The 19,753-nt window shown below is 57.9% G+C and overlaps 5 protein-coding genes across 5 annotated transcripts; 2 read left to right on the forward strand and 3 right to left on the reverse strand.

Moving 5' to 3' along the window:
• Positions 1–188: 188 nt before the first annotated feature.
• On the forward strand, positions 189–1,214 carry DCS_01143 (epoxide hydrolase; the record flags this gene model as incomplete). Its single annotated transcript, XM_040798478.1, has 1 exon — positions 189–1,214. The coding sequence occupies one exon, from the start codon at positions 189–191 to the stop codon at positions 1,212–1,214; it is 1,026 nt and encodes a 341-aa protein (XP_040659361.1).
• Positions 1,215–1,479: 265 nt separating this feature from the next.
• DCS_01144 (uncharacterized protein) lies at positions 1,480–2,011 on the reverse strand (the record flags this gene model as incomplete). The annotated part of the gene is made up of 3 exons (XM_040798479.1): positions 1,480–1,624; positions 1,687–1,804; positions 1,870–2,011. 3 exons carry the CDS (start codon positions 2,009–2,011, stop codon positions 1,480–1,482), a joined length of 405 nt encoding a protein of 134 aa, XP_040659362.1.
• A 2,072-nt stretch (positions 2,012–4,083) lies between these two features.
• Positions 4,084–8,331, forward strand: DCS_01145 (putative P-type amino-phospholipid-ATPase; the record flags this gene model as incomplete). Its single annotated transcript, XM_040798480.1, has 3 exons — positions 4,084–7,293; positions 7,426–8,093; positions 8,151–8,331. 3 exons carry the CDS (start codon positions 4,084–4,086, stop codon positions 8,329–8,331), a joined length of 4,059 nt encoding a protein of 1,352 aa, XP_040659363.1.
• A 2,155-nt stretch (positions 8,332–10,486) lies between these two features.
• DCS_01146 (uncharacterized protein) lies at positions 10,487–11,426 on the reverse strand (the record flags this gene model as incomplete). Its single annotated transcript, XM_040798481.1, has 2 exons — positions 10,487–11,021; positions 11,080–11,426. The coding sequence occupies 2 exons, from the start codon at positions 11,424–11,426 to the stop codon at positions 10,487–10,489; spliced, it is 882 nt and encodes a 293-aa protein (XP_040659364.1).
• Positions 11,427–16,866: 5,440 nt separating this feature from the next.
• On the reverse strand, positions 16,867–18,441 carry DCS_01147 (uncharacterized protein; the record flags this gene model as incomplete). The annotated part of the gene is made up of 1 exon (XM_040798482.1): positions 16,867–18,441. One exon carries the CDS (start codon positions 18,439–18,441, stop codon positions 16,867–16,869), a length of 1,575 nt encoding a protein of 524 aa, XP_040659365.1.
• Between the last annotated feature and the right edge of the window lie 1,312 nt (positions 18,442–19,753).

Consider the following 19,753-nt stretch of genomic DNA (forward strand, 5'->3'; position numbering starts at 1 on the left):
CCATCACGGTAGGGAATTGATGGCATATACGAGTACGTGACACACGTGACACATGAATTGATCTCGCACCATCAAACAGTTGGTTGGGTCTAGCATATTGAAGACAGAACCTTCAGTGCGGCGTGGCTCAGCACCGAAGACATCCCCGCTTGCACGCTTCCTAGCCGACCTCGGCTCCAGACGGCAGCATGGATACCAGGAAACTTGTCCCCAACGACCCTCGGGTCAAGTACACCAAGGCAAGCGTCAACGGCAGGGTCTACCAGTTGACCGTCGGGGAGCCGCAGGCCATGGCGGCCATCGAAACCGTCATGCTCATCCATGGCTTCCCTGACAGCAGCTTCGGCTGGCGTTGCCAGGTTCCCTACCTCATGTCAATGGGCTTCCGCGTTGTCGTCCCAGACATGCTTGGCTACAGCGGGACGGACAGACCCGAGGATCTGCACCAGTTTTCGCTAAAGAGCCTGTCGGCAGACATCAAGGAGCTCGCCCGCCACTTCGTCGGCGATGGGCAGATCATCCTGGGCGGGCACGACTGGGGCGGTGCGCTCGTATGGCGCGTCGCTCTGTGGCATCCCGAGCTGCTCAAGGCCGTTTTCAGCATCTGCACGCCATTTGTTGCGCCCTCCCCTTCTTGGATAGCACTCGAAGACGTCATCGCCATGGGCAAGTACAGCAACTTTGGCTACCAGCTTCAATTGAAGGGCCCCGAAGTCGAGAATGCCATCCAGGGTGCGGGAAAGCTGCGGCAGTTCCTCAACGGCATGTTCGGCGGTGTCGGGTCAAACGGAGAATTCGCCTTCACGCCCGAAAAGGGTGTCCAGCTCGACAGCTTGCCAAAGCTGAAGAGGAGCCGCTTGCTTTCCGACGAGGAGCTCGACCATTACGTCGAGCAGTACATGAAGCAGGACGCACCTCAGCTGCGCGGGCCGCTGAACTGGTACCGAACTCGCAAGATCAACTGGGAAGACGAGATGCTGCTCGCAGACAGCCACGTGTCACTCGAGATGCCGACCCTGTTCATCGCCGCGAAAAAAGACAGCGTTCTGCTACCATCTCTCTCCGTAGGCATGGAGCGGCACATGCCAAAGCTGACCCGAGCAGAGGTCAACGGCTCTCACTGGGCGTTGACCGGCGCAAGCGAGGAGGTGAACGAACACATTGGCAAGTGGCTGAATGGTTTGCTGGGCGGGATTCTCAAGTCGTCGCTGTAATGTAGGAAATGCTGCTTCATTTGATAGGCAGGCAATTCATGCGGGGTTGAAGTCGGGTTTCGTCCGACAAAGGGCAGGATGCCAGCCGGCTTGACCGCCGCAACGCCAGTACGGTTGGTTGATACAGTTCATGCGGGGTTGAAGTAATGTTTCGTCTGACAAAGGGCGGGATGCCAGCCGGCTTGACCGCAACGCCAGTACGGTTGGTCGATACAGTTCATGCCGGGCTGCAAGGAGGCTCGGCCAGGGCGAGCAGGCACCGGCTTCACTTCAACGTGAACTTTTGTCCGGAAATGACGGGCGCCTTGGTAGTGCTCTTCTTGTTTGCTTTGCCACACATGGCGCACGCTGCTTGGGCCGTCAGCTTTATGGGACCGGCAGGGTCGGTGGCATGAGAACCCACCATCGTTCTTATACGCGCACGTCTGGCAAAAGGTATGCCCCTGCGTAACCTTTTTCTTGCACTGCGTACACGAGCTGCGAAAAGAGAGTCAACGTCAGGGACCCCAACTCGTCCGTCAGGTCTGGGTTCATATCCACCTGGAATATTGAGCGTAGGGGTTCTTGGCCGACTTGGACAAAAGCTTGCTCTGCGACCTGGCGTTAATGTCATGGCGGCAAGATGGGTAGAGTGCGCATAATACCTTTCCAATACCATTCTGGCCGATCGTCGCCGATGGCTTCGTGCCTGCTGCTTTGGTGGAGGAGGAGCCGTAATACATTTCGCTCTTCTTCTTGACCTCGGGCGTGGCAAGGGTGGTGCCCTTGAAGAGCTTCTGGCACCTCGCGCAAACCATGATGTGTGACAAAGGCAGTGAGGCGCAAAGGGTACAAAGTTGATGAAAATGTTCAAACGTGATTGGGAGGTAGAAGGTGAATGGAGTGTCAACTGCAGGCAAATGTGAGATGCGTTGTGACGAGGCGACGTGCGATGCCGTTTAGCGCTTGCATACTATTAGGTGTTTCTTATTAAGCGTACGGTAATGAGTGCAGCAGCTGATAAGATAAGTATTTGTACTTGAGTGTGCTGTAGAGTACAGTAATACGGAGTACTTACTCCCTAATACTTCGTATCTTGTACGGAGTACATATAAGTACATGCCAATCAGGTAGAGGAGTGGATATGACGAACGAGCGCATAAAACGTGATCCGACGCGTCGCTTCAACAGAGGTACCCTATCTGTTACTCCGTAATAATAAGGTTGTAATAATACATTGGGTGGTCCCAAATTAGCTGATCATTTCTCATTGCTGCCTGCTGGGTACGGTGCAGTAATGCGCCCATGTATATGTATATGTACTTATTCAAGCACGAAGTGCTCTGTACGGATACTTGTACTTGTACATGCAACTCACGAGTCGAATGTTGCTGGGCAGTGGGGCCTTGGTGTAGGAGAATACAACTAATACTGCACGGAGTACACTGTGCTCTGCACTCCGTACTGTACGGAGTAATACACCTTTCATGTACTCCGTACGGTGTACAGTACTCCCTACATTTTCCAAGTACAGTATTACCTCTAGTACTCATAGTACGGAGTATTACTTGAAGACAGCCTTACAAGTTAGTGCACCGTACAAGTACTGTACAGGATTAGACTGCGCAGGCTATTACTCCTGGACGTGTAATTACTTTGTTCTGTGTACATACGGAGTACGGAGTACGGAGTAGTCCCTTACAATTTGAGTACGGAGTACGCAACCAAGGTACACTGTACCTACTTGTAGGCGAACTAGCCACATCATGCCAGTGCGAGATATTACCTGCCACGGCGTATGCTGCATCTTCTCCCGTAGGTCCTTGGAATAGAGCAGGAGTTTATCACGCCACAAGCTCTAGGGCTCGTCGTGTCGTTCGTCATCGCGTGTACCTATAGATGTATCCGCAGCGAACGAGTTTACTATCTTGGGCGATGTGCGGTGAAGATAGCACCTGTGCCTACCTCGGGATGTGTTCTATCGCACGTACTGTACTAGAAGGGTACTTGGCACTTGGTACCGAAATCCAGCAATCAAGCTTTACTCCGTACTCCGTACTCCGTACGGAGTACTTACAGACAAGAATGCAGCCAGAGGGGCCCAGTTTTGTGCTCGCTGGTAATTACTCGCAAGGTAAAAACAACCGAGCAGGACAAGTACGCAGTACGGAGTACTCCGTGCTGAAATATGTACCGAGTACTAACTGTATTACCAACAGAACTCCGTACACGTATCGTCCCGGCCTCGCACAGCCAACGAGTGAAGCAAAGGTCTCGCAAAGCCAGCCAAACACCGCTCAAACCTCGTGCCGTGCCTTGCTTGCGTGTCCACAGCACATTGCGACCCGGCGGACAAAGGTAGCGGTCAACGACGCAAAGCCAACCAGCTGGTGACTGACTGAGCCTCACCCCATCCATCCGTCCCACCTTTTTTGCGCTGTGTGCTGTACTGTACTTACATGTACACCTATTTGTACTTACGTACGGAGTACTTCGTACCACTTCCGATCCTGGGTCCTCAGGAGGCTGTGCAGCGGCACCCGAATTGATTGACCAGCGAGCGCGCAGCCTTTGCCCCGACCCCTCGAGCTCATCAACGGGGCGCCTGCGTCCACCGCGAGTTTTGCCTCTCGACCCTACGCATCAGATCGTCATTGCCAACGACGACGACGACGACGACGGCGGCGACAGCGACGACCTACGCTCCCACGTCGCGAGCGAGAAAAGTCGGAGAGAGCGCGAGAGAGAGTGTGTGCATGTGTGCGTGAGAGTCGGCCGCGCCACGCTCGCGCCTACGAGGGACAACACCAGCGAACCAGACGTGCATCCTTTCTGCATGCGCCCGAGTCGAACCGTTCAGTCGACATCCTGACCATTGTCGTCCTCCGACATGGCTGGACGATCAACCGGAGGCCCCCATCGCGGTGGCGCCTCCGGGAACCTCGAGGACCTTTTGCTGGATCTCGACAACGATCAACCCGTGTACAACGACGGCCAGCGCTCCCCCCTCAACGATGACGACTTGATGCGATCCTACGGCATCGATCACGAGCTGCACGGCAACCGTCGGCCGTCGGAATCGTACGATGACTTTGTCGGCGGCTCACGCCCCTCCGCCGCTGGCACCTTCCGCGGGACTCCGTTGACGCCCGCGGCAGAGGAGGGCGACCGACTCAGGACCAGCCGGTACAGCCAATCGTCTACTCCGGGAGGCTATCAGCGCTACGCCGACGACTCCGACGACTACCCGACCGACACCGAATCATTCTACCACCAAACCGGCCCCGCCGCCCGCGAACGTGCTCCCTCGGCGGCCCATCAGGTCGCGCGGAAACGAAACAGCGTCCTCAACCTCGGCGGAGGCTTTTTCGGTCGCCTCAAGAACAAGCTGGGCATGGGACAGGGCTACTCCGAGATGGACCTGCCCCTCACCGAACCGGGACAAGAGAGAGGCGCGCCCGCTCGCGAGCGCTCGAAGGGCAAGAAGTTCGACATGGGAAACTTCAAGTTTGGCTTCGGCCGGAGCAAGCCCGATCCGTCGACGCTCGGCCCCCGCATCATCCATCTCAACAATCCGCCGGCGAACGCGGCGAACAAGTACGTCGACAACCACATATCGACAGCCAAATACAACGTCGCCTCCTTCCTCCCCAAGTTCCTCCTCGAGCAGTTCTCCAAGGTGGCCAACATCTTCTTCCTGTTCACCGCCGCCCTGCAGCAGATCCCCGGCCTCTCGCCGACGAACCGATACACGACCATCGCCCCCCTGCTCATCGTCCTCCTCATCTCCGCCGGCAAGGAATTGGTCGAGGACTACCGAAGGAGGCAGGCCGACAACGCGCTCAACACCTCGCAGGCCCGCGTCTTGCGTGGATCGAGCTTCAACGAGACCAAGTGGATCAACGTCGCCGTCGGCGACGTCGTGAGGGTCGAGTCGGAGGAGCCCTTCCCCGCCGACCTCGTCCTGCTCGCGAGCTCGGAGCCGGAAGGGCTCTGCTACATCGAAACGGCGAACCTCGACGGCGAGACGAACCTGAAGATCAAGCAGGCGTTGCCCGAGACCTCGTCGATGGTCTCGTCGAGCGAGCTGAGCCGTCTCGGCGGCCGCATCAAGTCGGAGCAGCCCAACAGCAGCCTCTACACGTACGAGGCCACCCTCACCATGCAGTCGGGAGGGGGCGAGAAGGAGCTCCCGCTCAACCCGGAGCAGCTTCTGCTGCGAGGCGCGACGCTGCGGAACACGCCTTGGATCCACGGCGTCGTCGTCTTCACCGGCCACGAGACCAAGCTCATGCGGAACGCGACGGCGACGCCGATCAAGCGAACCAAGGTCGAGAGGCAGCTCAACTGGCTCGTCCTGATGCTCGTCGGCATGCTCGTCACGCTCAGCGTCATCTGCACCGTCGGCGACCTCGTCATGCGCAGCGTCCAGTTCGACTCCCTCTCGTACCTGTACCTCGACCGCATCAACAACGCCGGCAAGGTGGCGCAGACGTTTGCCAAGGACATGGTCACCTACTGGGTTTTGTTCTCCTCCCTCGTGCCCATCTCCCTCTTCGTCACCATCGAGCTCGTCAAGTACTGGCACGGCATCCTCATCAACGACGACCTCGACATGTACCACGACAAGACCGACACGCCGGCCACCTGCCGGACCTCGAGCTTGGTCGAGGAGCTCGGCATGGTCGAGTACGTCTTCTCCGACAAGACGGGCACCCTCACCTGCAACCAGATGGAGTTTAAGCAGTGCACGATCGCGGGCATCCAGTACGCCGACGACGTGTCCGAGGACCGGCGAGCGACGTCGGCCGACGACCTCGACGGCATCCACGACTTCGAGAGGCTGAGGGCCAACCTGAGGGACGGGCACGAGTCGGCGCCGGCCATCGACCACTTCCTCGCCCTCCTGGCCACGTGCCACACGGTGATCCCGGAGATGACGGAGAAGGGATCGGTCAAGTACCAGGCCGCGTCCCCCGACGAAGGGGCCCTCGTCCAGGGCGCCGTCGAGCTCGGCTACAAGTTCACGGCGCGAAAGCCGAGGTCGGTCATCATCGAGGCCGGCGGCCGGGAGCTCGAGTACGAGCTGCTGGCGGTGTGCGAGTTCAACTCGACGCGCAAGCGGATGTCGGCCATCTACCGATGCCCGGACGGCAAGCTGCGGTGCTACTGCAAGGGCGCCGACACCGTCATCCTCGAGCGGCTGAGCGACCAGAACCCGCACGTCGAGGTGACGCTGCGGCACCTCGAGGAGTACGCGTCCGAGGGACTGCGCACGCTCTGCCTCGCCATGCGGGAGATCCCCGAGCCCGAGTACGCCGAGTGGAGCAGGATATTCGAAGCGGCCGGGACGACGGTGGGGGGGACGCGGGCCGACGAGCTCGACAAGGCGGCCGAGATTATCGAGCACGACTTCTTCCTCCTCGGCGCGACGGCCATCGAGGACCGGCTCCAGGACGGCGTGCCGGAGACGATCCACACGCTGCAGCAGGCCAACATCAAGGTCTGGGTGCTGACGGGCGATCGTCAAGAGACGGCCATCAACATCGGCATGAGCTGCAAGCTGCTTAGCGAGGACATGATGCTCCTCATCGTCAACGAGGAGTCGTCGGCGGCGACGCGGGACAACCTGCAGAAGAAGATTGACGCCATCAGGACGCAGGGCGACGGCACCATCGAGATGGAGACGCTGGCGCTCATCATCGACGGCAAGTCGCTGACGTACGCGCTCGAGAAGGAGCTCGAGAAGCTCTTCCTCGACCTCGCCATCATGTGCAAGGCCGTCATCTGCTGCCGCGTCTCGCCGCTGCAGAAGGCGTTGGTGGTGAAGCTCGTCAAGAAGTACCAGAAGGAGTCGATCCTGCTGGCCATCGGCGACGGGGCCAACGACGTGTCGATGATCCAGGCCGCCCACATCGGCGTCGGCATCAGCGGCGAGGAGGGACTGCAGGCGGCGAGGAGCGCCGACGTGGCGATTGCGCAGTTCCGCTTCCTCCGCAAGCTGCTGCTCGTCCACGGCGCCTGGAGCTACCACCGCGTGAGCAAGACGATCCTGTTTTCCTTTTACAAGAACATCACGCTGTACATGACGCAGTTTTGGGTAAGTTGACGTCGGCTTCGAACGGCCTCGTTGCTCCCTTTCATCGCCCCCGTTTCCATGCTCGCTCGTCGGCGTGCCTGGAGAGAGAATTTCGTTTCAGACGGGCTGACAGACATGGTTCTCATGCGACAGTACACGTTCCAGAACGTCTTCTCCGGACAGGTCATTTACGAATCGTGGACGCTGTCCTTTTACAACGTCTTCTACACGGTCCTGCCGCCGCTGGCGCTGGGCATCCTCGACCAGTTCATCTCGGCCCGGCTCCTCGATAGGTACCCACAGCTGTACGTAATGGGCCAGAGGAACGACGCGTTCAAGCTCAAGGTGTTTGGGCAGTGGATCGCCAACGCCTTCTACCACTCGATCATCCTCTACATATTCTCGGAGCTCATCTGGTACGGCGACCTGATCCAGGGCGACGGCCTCATCGCCGGCCACTGGGTCTGGGGCACGGCGCTCTACGGCGCGGTGCTCCTCACCATCCTCGGCAAGGCGGCTCTCGTGACGACGAACTGGACCAAGTACCACGTCATGGCCATCCCCGGCAGCATGGCCATCTGGTACGTCTTCATCGCGGCGTACGGAACGGTGGCGCCGATGGTGCACTTTTCGAACGAGTATCACGGCGTCGTGCCGCGGCTGTACGCGAGCCCCATATTCTGGCTGCAGACGGTGACCCTGGCGATCCTGTGCCTCATCCGCGACTTTGCGTGGAAGTACGCCAAGCGGATGTACTGGCCACAGACGTACCATCACATCCAGGAGATTCAAAAGTACAATATCCAGGACTACCGTCCCAGGTGAGTAGCGCAACCCGGCCGCGAGAGGGCGACGGACGGGCGACTGACCGAGAGCAGAATGGAGCAGTTCCAGAAGGCGATCCGCAAGGTGCGGCAGGTGCAGCGGATGCGGAAGCAGCGTGGCTATGCTTTCTCGCAGGCGGACGAGAGCCAAACGCGCGTGCTGCAGGCCTACGACACGACAAAACACAGGGGACGGTACGGAGAGATGGAGAGCTCGCGACCGACGGACCGGTAGGGGGCGAGGGAGGCGGACCGACGGCGGCAGGCAGCAGCAGGGGGGGGGGGCGATGGACGTGAGCATTTTCAACGGAACCAGGCGCTGTATTTTACGTAGGGGCATGGCAGCTAGGACGGCGAATTGGCCGGTGTACATGTATGAGATTATCAAGCTGCGCAACCGGTGACGACGGACGGACAGGATGCAAGAAGCCAGGGTAGATATCTATCTACCTGCTCCCGCTTTTCATCCCACCCGCCGATGGCTGCCTCGCAATCCCGCCCGCCTTTGCATGAAAGCTGGAGCAACCGATGGAGGCTGTGCGCGTCCTTTGGCAGGTTGAGTGCTGGTGGGAGCATGATTTCCCTCTATCCGTACGAGGGCTCCTAGTTGTTGGTCCTCGGCTGCGTCTGGGGCAGAAGTTGTCTGAACTACCTGGTCCATGTACGATAGCGTGGCGAGCTACTCCGACGCTAGCATGCCCCGTGCTCCTTCAAAGAAGAATTGAGTGTTTGTGTGTTTTTGCATGTATCGGCGTACGCGTTCTCCATCCTGCAACGTATGGACCGGGGCCGCTGTGCATAGTCGTCATGCGAACCGTGTTGTAGATGATGCAGGTGATATCAATCAGCACCAGATGCGTCACTCGTCCTGTATTCGCATCCGTCCACATGCCAGCAGCACATGCCGACATGGGATACAGCAAGGTCAACGGTACAGGAACGAAGCCAGAAGACCGGAAAGCACTCCGTACATTGCTGAAACTTGGACATTGTTATTCCCGAATGCATCCGACAGGAGGCCAATCGGCTGGAATGCACGATGCACACCAAAGCAGAGCGACTGGGGAAGACGAGAGGCTGCTGGTACCGTTACACGTACTAGTGTATCCGTATATATATGCTGCTATGTAGCTGTACTTGCATGGCTATGCACCATCGTCGCAAGTAATATGAGCGTGACGGGTTGGGCGAGTCGCACCACCGAGTTCCGACCGTGACAAGTGTGCGGCAGCCGATAGTCGACAACCGGATGGAGAGCAAGAAGCAAATAGAACCGAGCAAATGGAACAGCGAATGAAGCAGAGCATGGTGGAAGACTTGATTTTTTTTAGCCTATTCTGCAATCTGTGCTTTCTAACTAATGCAGGTGCACCGATCTCGTTTCTATCTGTTTTGATTCGTAATTCGTTACCAAGCACGGCATGCCGTGCCAGAGGAGAAGGAGGGGGGGAGGCTGCCATCAGCTGACCTGAACCCCCGAGGTGACTGACTGACCTGCCCCAAAAGTTGGCGCCGTCACGAGAAGCAACCCATGGAGATGGACATGACCATGAAAGCTGGATCAACCTCTGCATGCCCATCAGCCGATGGCAGATGGGCTGCCAAGAGTGGTAAGGCGGGGGTTTCGTAACGCCATAAGGACAAAATACATGCATCGGAACTGTAGGGGGAGCATGTTACATGTTTGTACATGCCAAGGTACAGTAGTAGTGGTGGTTGTGGTGGTGGTGGTGGTGGTAGAGGTGGTGGTGGTAGTAAGAGTATGTTGAAGTGCCGACCTCGTCGATGGAATGGATGAAAGGAGAAGTGTGTTGAAAGCCACTTTTTTAACGCCAGAGAGCCAGGACTCGAGGTACCCATTACCTAAAGTGCGAAAAAAAAAGACATCATGGAAAGATGCGTGACAGAGGGAGAGGGAACAAAAAAGATGAAAAAAAGAAAGAAAGAAAAGCCGGGCTTCGTTGTGCTCCGGAGGCGGACGGTAATTGATTGTGCAGAAATGGCGTGCGGCATCGCTGGTGAGTTGGTGCCTGTCCACCGAACCAGGGGTGCAGAGGAGGGCGACAATGCCGGCGCGGTGCTAGCGCACACTCCCTCGCAGGCGCCGTACGGTCCGCTCGAACCCCTGTAACCCCGCATATTGTGCAGCGCCATGTTGACCAACGACCCCTGCCAGACCTGCACGCGGACGAGGAGGGGCACGCTGTATGTGCACCGCAGCGTCTTCAGGGAGGGCCAGGCTGAGACACCACGCATTCGAGCACTTTTGAGTGCAGGTAGGTGTCGTATTCGTGATCCGTGCACTCCGTACCTTGGCCGGGAACGACGCAAGTCGCCTCGCGATGCATGCGTGCAGCCTGCCAAAGAACGCATCGTTACGCGAAGGCGCGTTAACGACTGATGATGGGCATCACCAGCTCGATGCTCCGCGGCCGCGAGTAGATGTTGGGATGGCGCGACGGCAACGGCCGATCGATGGCGCTCGGCCCCATGTCGTACGGATATGCGCCGTATTTGTAGTTGTGGTTATTGTTGTAGTTGTAGCCGCCGTCACAGGACGACAGGTACGGCGCCGATGGCCTCGAGCACGAGATGCTGGGGCTCGTCGCCATGGTGCGTCCAAATGGCCAGAAGCTGGCACCCGTCGGCGATGGAGGGCTTGGCAGGCCGATGTGGAGAGAGCGAAGAGCCGAGAGAGCGGACGTGTGATGAGCGACCGACGACGACGCTTTCATCTCCATATCGACCGGAGGCGAGCTTCCGTAATGCATCGACGTCGGCCTCGAAGGCGACGCTCGAGGGACGATGTCCTTGAGCTCCGTCTTTCCCGACGGCGGAGGAGCCAAGTCGGCAGCTGCGTCGCGGAGCCGGGCCGTGGCGGCGTGCGAGGAGGCGGAGCTGCTCTGTTGATCGTCGCGCCGGCATCTAGGCGAAGCGGGTTTCCGTTAGCGACCGAAGGCTGCCGCAGAATGTACACACTCACGTTTCGGAACAGTAGAGAAACCATTCGTCGTGCGGGATGAATTGTTTCTCGCACGTCATGCTGGAATGGGAGAGAGACGTGTCAGCGACGCAAGGCTCGACCACGACGGCGGATCGGGGTGCGGGGACGGACCAGTACTGGGGAAAGCTCTCCCGCTCGTCGGCCCACGAGTCCTGACGCTCTCGCTCTCGCTCACGAACGCTCCGGCCGAGCTTCTGGCCGCTGACGGGCGTGTGCTTGCGGGACGCGGCTGGTCTCCGATTCTTGGACGAGAGGTCGGTGACGGTGACGGCCCTGCGAACGTCCGTCATCGACGTGTTGCCCGACCTCCTCCTCTGATGGTACATCTTGGCTCACGAGATTGGGCCGAAGCCGTCTCGAGAAAGGATGGACGGGACAAAGCGGCGCGGACGAAAGAACCGGGAGGGACAGCAGGTTGCCGTCGGTGGGTGGTGGCCAGTTGTGGAGGCGAGGGGCGAGCAGCAACGTGCAAGAAGCCAAAAGTCGACAAAAACAAGAGTGGGAGAAGGAGACGAGTTGGGGGAAACGACTGGGGAAACGAGTGGGAGGATGGTCGTATCTCCGGTGTGCCGTGAAAGTCCTCGCTCACTCGAGAGTGGTCTGACCGTCGGGCGTTTGCGATGGGAGTAAAGATGGGACAAGCACTCGTCAGTTGTCAGTCGTACGTGCACAGTGCAGGTACTTGTGGGTAATTGCTGGTGTTTGTGGGTGGTTGTAGATGCAGGCAGGCGCAGGCAGGCGCAGGCAGGTGCATGTAAGTTGTGTTTGTGCGTGTGCGTGTGTGTGAGTGTGCGTGTGTGTGTGAGTGTGTGTGTGTGTGAGTGTGTGTGTGTGTGTGTGTGCTGTTGCGCATGTCCAAGGTTGCAATCGAGTCGGATGGGCTGGTGGATTCGTTGGTTAATTGGCTCGATTGATTAATGAACTGGCTGCATGTTCCGACAGATAAGGAAGGGGACGAGACGGAGGAATGCGATTCTGCAGTACGAGCCTCTATCGTCGTCGCGGTGCGTGAACGAGGGTGGAACGGTTTGGTGCCTCGTCCGTCCGTCGCTGTTTCGTCGTTTGCGGTGACAAAGGACGGAGGGACAGTCGCAGCTCGGCCCGGAAGCAACGGAACGGCGATCGGACGCGAGCGAAACTGACCGAATCGCCTTTCTTTCCGCTATCCCTCTCCCTTTTCTCCCTGCCGGCGACGACGGTTGGAAGCCGACTTCGAGGGCGGCCGCGGAGAGAAGCCGGCCGGATGCAGGTGCTCGCGGACGCAGGCAGATATGCTGCTGGGGCCGGGGGAGGGGGTGGCTCGCAGGCAGCGTACACCTGCTGCGTGGTACCACCGTAGAAGCCTGGGCTAGCACCTGGCACGGCAGTGTCTGTCTGCAGGTACTGCCACCCAAGTACTCCGTACCTCCAACGAATTAGCACGAAGACGACGTGCCTCCAGGGGGTACGTCAACGCTCGCTCCGCCGCACTCGACTTCCGCTGGCTTTCCCACTGTTCCGATGAGGGGGAGGAAATGACTGAGGGAGAGGGCTCGGAGGTGAACGGCTCGGATGACGAAGTCGGGTGCAGTACACGGTGCTGGACCTAGGGATGGATGTTGGGGCTTCGCCGACGACTCGTGGGGCCTTCGAGGACATATATAAACAAAAATGTACAAGGCGGTAGGTAGCGGTGGTGGTAGGTTGGGTTGATGGAGGCAAAGTCATTCTTCCATGACGGTATACAAGTAACATCAGATACGCAGGAGAGTGCTTGCATTTACGGAGCGCTTGCAGGGAAGTTCCATTCGCACTACAGGTGCATCCGATGACGGCCCCTTCGTAAGCGTGTCCCATGATGGGGCCGGACGGCCGAAGACTCGAGGAGGCGCATGCACACCGGCATCCACCAGCAGCAGGCCAGCGCTCCACCGCGATGGAGGCAAATCAGGGATTGCCAGCAGCCTGAGTCACCGCTGCCTCCGTGCTGGACCCACTGGAGGTACCGGTGCTCCGCCGCCAGCACGCGCGGACGGGGAGGTACCGCTCGAGGTGCGGTACTAGGCGGTGCCGTTGGCGCGAGAGTAGCCATCAGTATTGGATTTGGGCTGTGGGTACCTCGGTTGGTGCCTCACGGTAATGTTCCCAGCACTTATTTGCACACATATACGGTAAGCGTAAGTACGGAGTACCACTCGATACTTTGCAGCAACTTGGTACATGTACGGAGTACTTGGGTGTATTTCTTGTAATACTTTCACTTACTTGGGTGCATTTCTTGTATACTTGGGTGTATTTCTTGTACATATATACTGTCCATATGCCCAGCTGCTTTTCGTCAACAAAGGCAGACACGTGCACCATACAGAGTACGCAGTGGTACTATTCTCCTAGGTTGTATGAATACGAGCCATACTCTTGCACTTGACGGACATGCTTGTAAGTACTGCAGGTGCGTATGCACTGTACTGCACATGTACAGCGTGCGGTTCCGCACAAGTCACAAGTCCCAAGTCCTCGTATGTATGGAGTACATGTGCTCCGTACTGATAGTGCCGAATACTTTCAAGTAGCCTGCGCTGGTGGAGCGGCTTCCCCGGTTTTTCGGTTTCAGTGTGCGGGTTGGTGGCCGATGGCATAATTTCGGTCACGAATCGCCTGCTGGATGGAGGTGGGTGAGCACGTTTGCCATTTGCATCACAAACAAGCCCGCCGTGATCCGTGATCAGTCGCGACCAAGCGGCCAGGCGACCGACGCGTGCCCAACCTTTTCGAGTTCTCCATTTCTCCATTTCTCCCTTCTCGACTCTGCATTGCACCCGCACCCCCTCCCCGGTTTTTGCACTTGCTTTATCCACCACAACTCTATTGGCGATCAACTGCAAGTACACCGTAGGTGTACACACCTGCCAGGAGTACTCGTACTCGTACTCGTACTGTACGCTGTACTGTGGACTGTGGACTGGACTGGACCGTGCAAGACGTAATAATATCCGCCCATGTACTCCGTACAGACATGGCACGCCATGCACGCACTCGTACTTGTAAGTACGTGTGAGTGTACTGTACGCGTCCGCATAGCGCATTTTGGAACTTGCCAGCAGTGCCGTACTCTGTTTGCACAAGCACATGTCCATGTGGGAGTTCGCCGCACCGTGCGCCTAGACCTACTTACTTACATGCACTTGGAAGTAGGTAGTACCTTGCATTGCTGCTGCCTTCCCTTGACCGCATCGAGTTCGACTGGAAACTAATCGTACCTCATGACTATGACTTACGATACGAGCTCGAGCACGCAATCGCACTCCAACCAAGCTCATCGAGGAGTACGTTGAGGGAGTTCGGTACATGTACTGTAAGTACATAAGCGAGTGCAGGCGCCCGTTTCGGATTTCTTCACTCTCCTGCTGCCGCAGTCGACCCCTGCCTGCCTGTTTCGTCGCCGCTGTTTCCCCGTCCCTTCAGCGATTGGCGTCATTGGCTTGCCCGAGCTTGCCCTCTGCACAGCTCTGCTCCATTGTCCCTTCCTCCCTCACCTGTGACTGAACCACTGGGCGCGAGCGAAAGGCGCCACCATCGCCCTGCCGCTCATCAAGGTTCGCGGCGAACCGGGACAACGAGATGAGCGAGCAGGTATTGCGTATTCCGCACAAGCACAGGAACGACAGGAACTACCGAGCCTCGTCAACGTCGGTCCGCTCCTTCTCCGTCCTCCCTTCCTAGCCGAGCTAGCCATGGAACACATCGGCGGGGTCGCACCGATGCGACGCTGCACGTCTCATCCAGGAACCGATTTCTGCGGTACTCGTTGCGGTGCACGTACGGTACTTACAGTACGCAGCAAGTGTGTGCACCCGCCTGCACGGGTGCACGAACTATCCATTGGTAAATAATCATGCAAGTGCCGGGACGCACGCCGTATCGGAGCACTCCGTACATGTACACCTACCTGCTTCTCATGTGCGTACAGTAGACCTGCCTCATGTACATGTCCGTGGACCTACAGTATCTGCCGCACATGTACTTGTACCTGGTACGATGCTTCGACGATTCTCCTCAATAAATCGTTTGATTCCCTCCCTACCGTCGATCCACTCCATTCGGCCCCCCACCGATTGATTGTCCGATCCCCTTGATCCCCTTGATCCTTTGATCCCTTGATGGAATCGATCCAGACAAGGACACATACTCCGTGCGCATGCTCGCACTGCCATCAGCGTCGCCGTATCCGGACGTCTGTACACAGGACCTGGTGCGTCAGCCGCTGCCGAGGACGAGCACAAACGACTGGATCTGAATCTGCCGCACGTCTCGCCATCCCGCCGCAGGCTTAGGCGCTGTCGAGGAGAAGGATTCGCCGCGACCATCTCTTTACCGCATCCTCCCCTCCCCAGGCTCAGAGCTCAAACGTCGGCGGTTGGACGATTCTTCCGCCTTGTCCGTCTCGTGCCTGAGAGAAGCCGCATCGAGGTACCCGCGAACGCCAGCACCGCCAGCGGACTAGACACCAGCCACCAAAACCCATCGTGGCACTCGTTTGGCCTTGCTAGCTGCCTTGTTTGAGCCGAAGCCACAGGCTATTGCCGCCCACCCGGCCTTGCTGCCTTTGGTACCCGATTTAGCTCTTTGGCCTCTCCTCTGCGCGGAGAGTGCTCGCCAAGGACGCCCTGGAGGCACCGGATTCTGGCTGCCATCCAACCGGTCGGTGGTGGTTCGTGCGGCTACCTCCTCGGACATCTTTCATTTTCATTGCGGTGCCAAGGTACCTACCGTCGAATGGGGGGAATAGATACCTCTCATGCCACTTGGACGTGATGCTCAACGTCACGAATCGCTGTCCAACGCTGACATTCTCAGATTCATCCCATGCTGGGCCTTGTGATTTTTCCTTCCTTTGGCCGTCGGAAAGTCGCTTCTTGTCTGTGCTTGCGACCGGCGACTGTCTTCATGCACCATGTTGTGACTGACCGACGATCGTGAGCCTTGGCTGAGACTCCGAATCATGTCCATGTCCCAGCCGAGCCTTGATTTCTTGGATACACTTTTCTCCTGTCTACGGTATCATGCGTCATCCCGACCGATCCTTCCTTTTTTTTTTCTTGGATGCATTGTCCGCCTGTCTACGATATCACGCGTGGCCGTGGTGGGAAGATTCTGCCGAATGATGAACAGTGCGGTTGTCTCAGTTGCGACTGGCAGCCGCATTGGCCATTTCTTCCTCCGTGTTGTGAACTTGAGCGCCAAATGTTGGATATCGGAATCCCTAAGCAGGAGGCCGAGTTTTCTCCTTTGAACATGGCCAACACTCGGCAGGCTCAACTCGTCGATCTGCGACGATCTGCATAGCACGGCCTCACCCTCGTCGTCATGGAACCTCCCTATTTTGATAGCTACACGGTAGGCACACCATGTCCTCACCTTGTACCAAGCAGTCCCTGGGAATCCTGGGCATCTGTGTTCAACAAGTGCCAATGTAAAGGTGCACCCCGCCTGGTCCTTGCTACCGAGACGACTCGTGGGAACTCCTGAGGAATATCGCCTACAGATTCATGGATCATGGCCCCGACACATGGCCCCTGCACGAGCCAAGGCAATGTGCGCAGAGAAAAAAAGCCTGTCTGATACTGTCCGTCGTCAAGATGTATTTCCATCTCAGGGCGCCAGGGCGAAAGTTACTATGCACACGCATGTATATGTATATATCTATCCATGCATCCTCACATATGTATGCATTTGGGTGTGTGTGCGCGAGTGTGTGTGCGTGTGCGCGCGCGCTGCTCAACCTCGTCATGACGGAAGCTGCTTCGCTTTCGAGATCCAGTCTTCAAGCGGCAAGGACATGAGCTCCTGGACATGTCTCATCTCGAGTCTGCCTTCGGAAGCGCCAGAGGCGGCGTGACGCCAGCTGTCGACATGCTGCATCTCGATGGCGTGATAATCCCGCCTTGCGCACTCGTCCAGGCTGAGATCCGGTCGGGTCTCGTCATCGGCCGTGGCCATGGTGCGGCCAACCTGGCCAAGCGCTTCCCGAAACGTCATCTCGAGTGCGCCATCCTCGAGGGCGCCATCATCGGGGCGCGAGGTGGCGAGCCGCCACTCCTTCCAAATCGTCCTCGCGGCTCCGAGCTGACCCAGCAGGCCAATGTAGCATCTGTATATCTCGCCCGCCAGCGGCACCGGGCCGGCGCCATCCTGATTCGGGGAGAGAAGGGCAAAAGATCGGAACGAGTCGAGAGAGATGCTGTCGTTCTCGTCGATGCCGGTAAGCAGCTGGAAGAGGAGTTGCCGGTCACGGACGCGACCGAAGCCCGCCTTCTCCGTGCTGCCGAGGCGAGAGCGAAACAGATGCAGCACGAAGAGGACATCTTGCAACGTCTCAGTGCCGGCGTTCCATATCTTGTTGTCAAAGCCGCGATACAGCCACTCGGACGTGCCGTCGAGCATGCCCGCCTCGGCCGAGAGACGCAAGCAGAGGCCGTAGAGCGAGGCGCCGACGGTTCCGTTGAGACCCGAGACCCGATCCGACAAGTTCCCGATGAATGTCAGCGCCGCCACCCTCGGTCCGTCGGCTGTGGGGTCCCGTTTGAAGACTCGCTCGCACGCGCGCCGTATCTCGATCGGAAGGTTCGGGCTGGACGCAGGCTGGACGGCGAAGCTCTCGACGCTCGTCCCGGCCGCAAGACACTGGCTGACGAGGCGCCGAATGCCTTCGATCGACGTCTGTCTCCTCAGAGCTTCGGCCAACTGCGAGGGCACCGGCGCGGCTTCGTCTCGACCACGTTTCGACTCCTCGAGATTGCTCCGGCTCAGCATCATCCATCGCAGCAGCTGCTCGTCGTCCTCGGCAGCGTGCGGCGGTATGCCATTCCCGATGCGAATTTGTTCGAGCATCGGCATCGTCCCCGAAGGACCAGAAGACCGTGAGCCTCGCAGTGCGGCTGATAGTACGTCGTGGGGCGTGATTCGAAAGATGTTGGTCGGTTGCGACCGTATCTCCCGCGCTCTCCGGCGCGACTCGTACACCTGCTTTTCCATCCGCTTCAGGGTTGACCTGACGGCATCACGCTTCGGAGCGGTCGACCAGGCAAGCTTGTGACGACGTTCGTCCGTCTCGTCAAACGACCGGATGCCCTCGCTCCCCTCGGCGTCCAGGTCGAGCAGCAGGTCCGGCATGGCAAAGAAGTCGTACTGCCGCTGGGGGATGTCGTCTCGGCCGGGACCCTTCCTCTCGAGCGTGTAGAATACTTCGTTCTTTTCATCGAGACGGCGAACGAAGGCCTTGGTGCGGCGCTGACAACTCTGCGAGGCAGCCGAAGCGATGACGGGCGAAGCCCGGGCTCGCGTTGTCGCCGAGGAGATCATGTTGTGAGGAGGAGCAGCAAGTCTCCGGCGGACAGCCGTCGCATGGGCTTCGTGGAAGGAGGGTGACGGCAACGTGTACAGCTGGGTGCCGGTGCGCGGAAGGGTGAGAAGTTGGGATCCTCACAGCTTGGCGTGGCATTTGCCGAATCGGATCATGGATGGATTCTCCAGATGGCTCGCGGGCGGCAAGCTCCTCGCGCCGCGGCCGTGGGGGCTGCTGGAGGTGGACAGGCGACCCGCTTCGCAGGGGACCGCGCGGGGGAGGGTGGAGGGGAGATACAGCGGATATTACAGGCAGCTAGCTGTATGGAGTACCTTGAAGTTCCTAGACTTTGCACCAAGTACTCCGTACCTACTACTCCGTAACTATTAGGTACCTAGTACCTAGTAGTATGTAACTAAATACAAGTAGGCTGGCACACACAGTCTACTCCGTACAGAGTACGGCGCAGGTGTTTATGTACGTGCTTACTGCACAAGTACTTCGTACGGGGTACATGTATTACTCCTTACAATTAAATAGTATGCATAATACCTGTTATCAGAAGCTGCAGGTGCACAGTGTGAGTACGTACCAGTGCGAATACGCATGGTGGACTCCAAGACCTTCTTGACGTGACAGCATCATTGGTCTCTTGGTACTACCAAGCATATATGGAGTACTGCATGTCATTAAGTAGGAGTAAAGGTGCATGTCAGACACCACCACTATTACAAGTAATACTTGACAAACCGCAAAAGTGCGGTCAACCATCATAGGCTGCGGCACTTCGTCAGGTCGGCCCACATGCAGACCAGTGCAGACCAGCTTATCCCGTATCCCACATGAACCTCTCTCTGTTCGGAATACAAGAACTCGGTAATATTACCTGTAGAGTCGGGCTACAACTACTCCGTACTGCTAGCAAGTACAGTATTCTCAGCACACCGAGGCCAATTTGGTGCTCCAGGCAGATACATACAGCACGGAGCACCTAGGACTTATGTACTTGTCCTTGTAGTTGTACGAAGCGAGTACAACTTCTCTGTAGTATAGATGTTCCAGCCTGCTGCTAGCGAGAGTGCTACGAGGTACCCGCAAGCTTCACATCCACAAGCCTCGACGGGCACTAAAATGTTGCCAACCGGGCCATCCGTCCACTGCCAAGAGCAACTGGCAGACGGCTAGAACTAGTTGGATTCGAAAGCGCTCGGTGGGCACAGAGGCAGTTCACGCAGCAAACTAACCCCCACCCTCCCGTCGGCTCCCGCGTCTCGGCATCAGACTTTTCTTCTCATTGGCATAGTTATTTTTATTATTAATTCGTACTTT

Source organism: Drechmeria coniospora, chromosome 01 (assembly GCF_001625195.1).
Source record: "Drechmeria coniospora strain ARSEF 6962 chromosome 01, whole genome shotgun sequence".
In the NCBI taxonomy this organism is placed as follows: domain Eukaryota; kingdom Fungi; phylum Ascomycota; class Sordariomycetes; order Hypocreales; family Ophiocordycipitaceae; genus Drechmeria; species Drechmeria coniospora.